Consider the following 9,149-nt stretch of genomic DNA (forward strand, 5'->3'; position numbering starts at 1 on the left):
CGGTGTATAGATGTACTAAATGATGAACGGTTTTAAAGTCTGCACTCCGGGTGCATTGTAAATGTGACTGGGTCAACCTTTAATTGGCAGAGAATAATAATGTGTCTGGGCACAAATAATGCTCCCATGGGTGGACATCGATGCTGTTTTTTTCCCCCAGATTATGTTCAGCAGCATGGATTGATATTAGATTGTGCATTTGCGCAGCAAGTACAGTTTCTGTTGGTAAAATGCGTCTGTGCTTTAATTTTTTAATATTCCTTAGCTAGCCTGACACCTGTGGTCAATATGCAGCTCTGGAAGGATTTTAGCAAGCCAGGTGATTAGTCGGCTGCAATAAATCTTCGCTAAGGAGAAATCTTCTATATTTGGTTACTCAATGGCAATAAAGTGAATCCCTGATAAGGAAAACATCCAAACACTTCCAAGGCAACCTTGGGTGACTTCAGAAAAACAGCATGCCACATATGTTTTCCCACCGGCTATTCACGTTATTAAAATAAATGACAGCTGGGAAAGCATTTAGGGGAGATTTGTCACCCGCAGTAGCCCATATTCAACTGAAAAGCATATGCCGCACTTTGTTTTCCGAAGTTTCCTTGAGAACTTTGGAAAATGAAGTGCCATTTACTTATTTCTTTTAATTTAATAATGCATTTTGGCTAATATGTTTTTTCTTCCAACAGTTCCACAATGGATTTAACGGAGTCAATGTAAATGAAACGTACGCTGCACCCATGGATATTGTAAACAGTGCCCCAGCTGCCAACCATCTTCCACCTCATAACCTTCACCATCACCAAACGGATTCCAAACATTTCCCTGATCTACAATCAAGTGGATTTATGTAAATAAATGTGAGGAGAGCAGCATTTTTTGCACGCTCAGATAAGTTTTTCTGCTGGCCTGAATAAACAGACTTCATACTAAAAATGCTTTAAAAGCTTGATCACATCCTGCAAAAAAGTTTATTTAGGCTAAATGCACTTTGTAAGCCACAGAAGCTGATGGCTAACGTGATGAGCGAGGGCTGGCCAGGCCGGAGCTGGATTCGGAGAGCGCTTATTTTGCAAAAACATAAAGAGCTGTTGTTTTCCCATACTCCTTACTTTCAGTGGAGTTAAAGTATGTGTATTTTTTTCAATATATGTGTGTAATATATTCTATCCAGTTCAAAACATAAGATAAGGCAAATGTTTTTTTAACCCTTCACCGCTGTATAATCAGTTTGCTCAACTCTAAAGCACTTAGGGCCAAATATCTAAATGCTTGGTACACTTTTATTTATGTAAAGAGACCATGCTTTTGAAATATGCATGGAATTTCCAAGAAATGGAATGATTGCTGTAATATGGTGTAACTACAGCACTTACTTCAAGCAGCAGTCTCATACCGTGCATTATTTTAAACTGGCAGGTCAGTTTACTATGCATCTTAAATTGCACTAACTGATGCACTCTATTAGAATAAATACAGTAGAATGCTTTTTATCCACTGCCTTCTGTGCTGGTATCCGATGCATTGTAATGCTGCAGTGTCTTCTTTACCATAATGTGTGTCCCTTTAGGAGCACTTGTTTTTTAGGGTTTAGAGAAAAGGCCAAAGATTTAGCTCTGATTTTGAAAGCTGACATCAACACATTGCAAGATGTTCCATATACATATATAGATATATATGTGTATTCATATTCATTAAGATTATTTTTTTCTCTTTCCAGAAATATCTAAACAGCTTCCATAACTTGCAAGACCTGAGCTCCTATTCTACAAGGGGCAAAATTTAAAGGGTAAAAATAAGTTTTTCAAATGCTTAAAAATTTAATTTGCAATATCATATCAAATAATTGAATGTTAAGATAAAAACTACTAAAATGAACAGTGTACAGTCCTGGGTTTTCTGTCTCCTCCAAGCCACTCAAAACCCTTCTCAGGCCAATGGAAGAGGCCACAATAAGCCATTAGTGTAAGACCATACTAGGGCAGTGCTTGTAAGTGAATGTCAAGTCCAGCAGGAATTTGCAGATAGGAAATGCTTTCCTTTTTTAAAAATACATCTGCCTTAGCAGTATAGGGTTAGGTACCAGTAGATGGGCTGGACAGACTTGAAACTTAGAGACTAAAAACCCTTCATTAATTTTCTTTTCCTTCCATTAGGCAACATATGGGAAAGGATTTTTGCATGAACACTTGCCTGTGTACCTCATGCTTACCCATGTTTGCCAACCTAAATGTTTGCCTAAATTCATGAGCTTATGATTATGCACATAGAGTAATCACTCCAGTAGATCAGTGGGCTCAGATGTGTGGCCCAGTCATTCAGGCAGCAGTATCAATTAAAGTAATTAACAGTGCTACACCATAGCCATTTCACCTTTTGAAACTAATTATATTAATTGAAATTTAAATAAAGGATTTTGTAATTTTAAAGCATTATTTTTAATAAACTTGTTTTTATATGAGCTTGCTAAAAGCATTCCCAATAGAAGGCCTAACCCTTCGCCTTTCTGGCAAAGGATTGTAGGTCTGCCTTGTAGAACAGTATAGTTGGTAGGTGTGCTTGCTGCTTAATAATAATGCCTCTCTCATCACCATTATTGTCTCTGCCCTTGAATTACTGAATAGTAATTGCATCATTTAGTCTCTATATATTGGCCCCAAAATTTTTAGCATCTTGTCATTGGCATGACTTTTAAGCTCTTAGTATTCTGGGTTTTTTTTGTTTTTTTTTGAGTCTCCTTTAATGATTTGTAGACATTTTTATGGCACACTTTATTTAAATTGCACATTTTGACCCTGTTTATTCAGAGAAAGACAGCTTTATAGTAAGATACATGTAAATAATTTGTTTTCTGCAAGAAAACAGAGTCAATTCTCTCCAGATTTCCTTTATTCTTGTATAAATATATATATTAATATTGATATATACTAAGTCACTAATCTTTTAGTAACAATTTACGCCTTGTGCTTAAGATTTAGTGACTTGCCCAAGGCCTATGCTCCTCCCTAAAACGAACTGCAAACCTTTTGTAATGTATCCTACTCAGCCTATGATGAAGGGCGGAGTTGTGAAACTATGTTCTGTGATTACTATATCCCTCAATTCATTGCCATGCAGACATTTAGAGCTACACATCAGGCAAAATGGTAACCAGAGGTTAAACAGATGTATAATGAATAAGCAAATGGGCCAATTAAGCAGAGATAGAGATGTATAGATAATAGACTTATAGGCTAACATATGTATACGGTAATAGATATGATCCAGATACATTCAGAGCACAGAGATTTAGATATGGACAAATAGCTACAAATTTACAGGGAAGTACATCTTCAGCGGGTAGTAGATGCTGAACCTTCTACATACGAGTGAACAATAATGTAGCAAAACTGTGTTTTTTTACGTGAGTCTATAACAGCCCGGCTGAATTAGGAGTACAGCTATAGCTGTGAGCAACAGGGTAGCTATAATAACAAGGAGAAAGGGTACATATACCCTTGTTCATGTTTTGATATTTGTCCATATTTATTATACTTCCAACACCATCCATTGTAAAGCACTTGGGCATAACCCTCACACTGTACAGCAGAAACCATCCAACCTATATATCCTTTATAGTTGGCTTGTTATGCTGCCAATATCTTCACATTCAGCAACAGGCTGAAGTGCTATATATATATATTTATATGTTCAGTAATTGCAGGTCTAGTGTTTAGTCTTGCAATGAAAATTCATGTATACTCACCGCCTTTCTGATAAGCACTAGCTTCCAGTTGCTATGAATTGCTTTGAAACACAAGTGTGCCGATATAGTAGTGTGAGCGCAGACTGATCGCATTTTATAATATTGTGTGAAATGTTGTCTCACTTTAGTCTACAAGCAAATTTTATATTGCAATGCCTGTTTTTATTTGGATTTTAAGTATGAAAGAAGAGTCTTATTCATTTAGCAGCTTGTAATGAATTCACTGTTGCAGGTTGTCCACACACTCTTTACTTTTCAGTTGCTCGACAAATAGAATTTATAACAATTCCATTTTCAGTTTTGAGCAAGAGCTGCCGTGTTGCTTGCTTTGTTTGAGCTGAACAGCCCTCCGTAGAAAAAAACATGGATTCATTTTAAGGGAATTGCTCCAAATGAATTAAAAAAATCATATATTGCATTACTTCTATGCATTGCTGTAAATATAATATGCAGAGCATGAATGTTCCTTGTTGTGCCCCCATCCTATATAAATTCTTACAAACTAGGTATGTTTTCCCTTTATTGGATTTCAGACTGCTTATATTTCAGCATCTAATAATGAAACTTTTAAAATCATCTGTATTTCCTTCCAGCTTAATGTGATTATTTTTAGTTCCTTTATCTGCATTTTGTATGTACAGGATTTAGTGTTTGTGCTGAGGTGACTGATATATTGTCATGTATGGAATATACTTTGGCTTTTGTGATTGTCATCGTAGCGACGGAAAGGCAAACACCATGTTATTATGGTGACTGCCTCTCTGTGCCTCAGCCTATTAGTAGTAACAGGGGAAATCAACCTGTGCCTTATCTTGTGTTCTTATGTTTGTTTCATATCTGGCTCTATGCAACGTCTCTCAACAATGTCCACCCGTCCACTCATCACGGATGGGATTTGCATTAGGGTTTTGTGTGTATAGTAGATGAACGCAGTATTCTTTTGTTTAATGTATCCGCAATGAAATGGATGTTTTGTTAAAGCAGCAGTTTAATATGATGTACAGAAATAAATTTCCCTGAAACTTGCACTTACATGGAGTCCTAGATTTTCTGTAATGAAGGATTCCCTGCTTGCATTTAGTTTGTGAATTAATACAGTTGCATTAAAGGATTTCATTAGTTGATCCTTGTTTACTTCTGTCTCCATGTATGATGCTTATGACCGACATTGCAGTTTTGCTGTACTAGGCCTGTTACAAGTGGAAGAGCTACATGGGTGACTTTCTTGCTGCAAGGGAGCCGTTTCTTTGCATTGCACCTTCATCTTTAAACCCCATTTTTAACAGGATTTGTCTGACATATATATTCATTTTCTGCCTATTTGAATGTATAAATGGAGTAGAAACTACAATATTGCCTTTATTGTTGTTTGTACCCACCTAATCATTGAGTAGAATATGGTTGTTTCCACTCTTACGATGTATGCATTGAATGTGACCATAGCCTAGGCTTTATTTCTATTGCCTGATAGAGAGTAAGTATAAACTCTGAAACACTTTACACTTTCCTTTTAATTTCAGATTTTTCCCTATATTTATTAATTAAAACAATAGGCAAAAAGTATGTTTAGTGCATGCCCTATCCATTGAACTCATGTTGAAAAAGGGGGTGCACTGCTACTGCAACATGGGCAAAGTGTTCCCTGATCCACCATTCTAAAGCAATTACTGCATGGTTTTACTGGGGCACACTGTATACCCTTTAGCAATGACTTTAAAATGTTTATATGAGATTTTATCAACTCTATAGAGGCTGCAGTAACCACTGTGCAACTATTGCCAAGAGAGTCGCCTGTGTAGCACAACCCTAAACATGCCCAAAAACCACATATGTGATCCCGAATCAGTTCTGTTCATGTTAAGTAAAGGAAAAGGTCAATGACGAATAAAACACAAATCAGGTTAGAACTGATAAAGTCGCATTCTTTTTTTAGTAGCTATATTGTCCCATTTCCAACAGATTTTCCTACTTGTCATACCCACTGCTATCCACATTATAGAGAACAAACTGATTATTCACAGTCAATGTTGCTGCTTTCACTTTAAACCATAACAAGTGTGTTAATTGTTACATGTTATATTATACCTGCTGAATTATAGCTTGTATTTTTTTTTTATATAAGTACAAATATTTTGTTCCACAAAAACTTTGTAACATTAAGTGCTATATTTTCTTTTGTTTTTCATCTTGTCATTCACTAAAGTAGGTTAAAAAGCCAAACTGCAAAATGAAATATGTTGTTTTTTTCCCCTAATCCTTAATAGATTTTGTGCAGTTGCACCATTTTGGATTCGGGGAAAACTGTTTAAGAAAAAAATGTACATGTTTAAAATAAAAATGTGTGTGCAGTGTAATTTATATTCATTGAACAAAAGTATCTTTTTATGTAAAATGTATAATTCTGAAACTTCTCTTTTTTTGCCGATTTAAGGCAAACAAAACTATTACAGACTAAGAATTTGTGTTCTGTGTAATTTAAAATGAAGCAGAAAACAAAGAAATTGTTGAGTTATGTTTTTTCTTTTCTTTTTGTATATTGTTTAATAAAAAGACAATCATATGGACTGGAATGGATTCACTTTGGAATAACGATACCGTGTGCAACATAGGATTTCATTTATTGCAAAAATAAAGGCATTCACTCATAAAAAAAATAGATTGTTTAATCAGCTTTGCTTTAACAAATCCCTCTGTGACACAAATGTGGCATTACATGAAATAACATAGTGTAATTGTAGCATTTAATGATTCTATGAACATGTTGAGCATTTACATTCAGCAATATTTGAAACATATTAATGAAGGGTTCACTGGAATAAATGCTTGTGCAATGTCTCATATACACGTAGCTAGAGTCAAACAGACCTCTGCTGATATGTTTGGCCATCGGGCAAGCAACTTACATTTTGCCTATATCACCAAGTGCCAAGCGTTCAGAGCTGTTAAATGTACTGCTGTGCTCCTGTAAAGTCATGCTTGGTAGTCTTTGCTCTAGCTGAGCCTTTAATGGCCATTTCTAAAGATTCCTTTTAAAACATTTAAAATCTAACTTCTTTCCACACACCATCATTTTTCTCTCTCCTAATTCCTTCCTTCAAGGTATGCTCTGTACTACTTTTCTTGGCCTTTAGATATAATCTGTAAGACCTAAAATATGGTAATAAAATCATCACAGAATGGAACTGGTTGGTTTTGTTTAAACAGCACACATATTGCCACTAATTGGGTATTTGTGTATAGGTATAGGACCTGTTATCCAGAATGCTCGGGACCTGGGGCTTTCCGGATAAGGGATCTTTCAGTAATTTGGATCTCCATGCCTTAAGTATACTACAAAAATCATTTCATAATATTTTAAACCCAATAGGATTGTTTTGCCTCCAATAAGGATTAATTATATCTTAGTTGGGATCAAGTACAAGGTACGGAGAAAAAGGAAGTCTTTAAAACTAGAATTATTTGCTTATAATGTAGTCTATGGCAGATGGCCTTTCCGTAGTTCGGAATTTTCTGGATAACGGGTTTCCGGCTAAGGGATCCTATAGTGTTCCTGTATTTGTTATGCAGTTTTGTTTGTGTTTTTGACAAAATACATGTTTTGTATGACTTTTTGTGAGCTGATGCTTTTGTGCCATTTGTTTTTTGAACATTTGGCAAAGGGATGGGTCACCTTTAAATTCTACATTGCATATTTGGCCTTCATTTTTTTTTTTTTTATAGTTTTCAAATTATTTCCCTTTCAATTCTTTCTGAATCACTGACCCCAACAGCCAAAAAACAATTGCTTAATAGTTTGTAAACAATTTTATTGGGATAGTTACTTTTTAATTTATCTTTCTATTCATTCCCTCTCCTATTCATATTCCAGACTCTCATTCAAACCACTGGTTACCAAAGTAAATAAGACCCTAGCAATCAGGTAGCTGCTGAAATTTCAAACTGGACAGCCGCTGAACAAAAAGCTAAATAAACTGCATAATATAAAAAAGATAACCAATTGCAAATTGTCTCCGAATATCATTGTCTGTCATGCTAAAAGTTAATTTAAAGGTGAACAACCCCTTTAGTGTGTGTGTGTGTGTGTATATATATACACATATATATATATATATATATATATATATATATATTGTGGGGGTTCACTCGCTGGTAGGCTGCAAATGAGGCAACTGCACACACCAAGACCGGTGTAAGGGCTTCCTGCCCGCGTTTATTTTTCAGCGGTTGCAGAAGTTTCCCCTCGCAGGGGGTATAAAACAAGAATTGGAACAGAAATATCAAGCCTCCTGGCTAACACAAAAATAAATGCTTCTCTTTCTCCTGAAGCTGAGCAAATCCAGCAGCGTGTCTCTCTCTCACACACACAGGCTCATCAGCTCCCCTGCACAGCTTCAGGTGTACTACAAATAGGCCTAGGGCCTCCTGAAAACCTGGCCTATGGATTTGGGAATCCACCCACCCTGCTCTTGCGGATTCCCCGTAAGACCAGCCCCGGATCAACAATTTAAAAAACTGCAGAGAAACAAAGTGTTTCTATGCCCCAAAACACTGCTGGTCTCACCTCAGTAAAAATGTCTGAGAATCCGTGGCCCAACATACCTGTTGTCAATCACTTTTCCCCAGGAAACCAGGGACCTTTTTGTCACCATACCACAATATATATATATATATATATATATATATATATATAAGCTGACTTTGTACAAACCATGTTACTAAACATGTCTCTTTTCACTAAAATGCAGACATTTTTCCTTAAGTGTGTGCAAAATTGTGCTGGGGTAATGTGTATAGTATACAATACAAGTCACTCACCTACGTGCACCCAATTAGTTTTGATTGATTCATGGGATGAGCTGTATTTTTTGTATATATAATAATATATGTATACACAGGTTATGCTGAATGCTCGGGACCAAGGGTATTCCGGATAAGGGGTCTTTCAGTAATTTGGATCTCCATACCTTAAGTCTGCTAAAAAATCAATAAAACAGTAGTTAAACCCAATAGGACTGTTCTGCCCCCAATAAGGGCTAATTATATCTTAGTTTGGATCAATTACAAGGTACTGTTTTATTACTACAAAGAAAAAGGAAATCAGTTTTAAAATTCTGAATTATTTGATTAAAATAGTCAATGGGAGACAGGCTTTCCGTAATTCGAAGCTTTCTGGATAATGGGTTTCCGGATAAGAGATCCCATACCTGTATATGTATGTATGTGTATATATATATATATATATATATATATATATATATATAATATATATATATAATAGGTTTGGTTTGTTTTTTCCACTGAGGAAGAGCACAGTTAGTGCTCGAAATGTTGGATTTCTTTGCTTAAATAAACTTATCATTTTTTTGCCAAGTCCTGGTGTGTGCAGCTCACTGTCTTGCTTTATATA

General features: G+C 35.8%; 1 protein-coding gene across 2 annotated transcripts in view; it reads left to right on the forward strand.

Annotated features, from left to right (window-relative positions):
* The window catches only part of ahr (aryl hydrocarbon receptor), an 86,128-nt gene extending 79,816 nt beyond the window's left edge, over positions 1 to 6,312 (forward strand). For both annotated transcript variants that reach the window (XM_002933302.5, XM_031903525.1), the window contains exon 11: positions 687 to 6,312. In XM_002933302.5, coding sequence (XP_002933348.2) covers positions 687 to 851 — 165 coding nt within the window. In that variant the 3' untranslated portion in view covers positions 852 to 6,312. The remainder of the gene's footprint in view (positions 1 to 686) is intronic.
* Positions 6,313 to 9,149: the final 2,837 nt, after the last annotated feature.

The sequence above is a fragment of the Xenopus tropicalis genome, chromosome 6 (assembly GCF_000004195.4).
Source record: "Xenopus tropicalis strain Nigerian chromosome 6, UCB_Xtro_10.0, whole genome shotgun sequence".
Lineage (NCBI taxonomy): Eukaryota > Metazoa > Chordata > Amphibia > Anura > Pipidae > Xenopus > Xenopus tropicalis.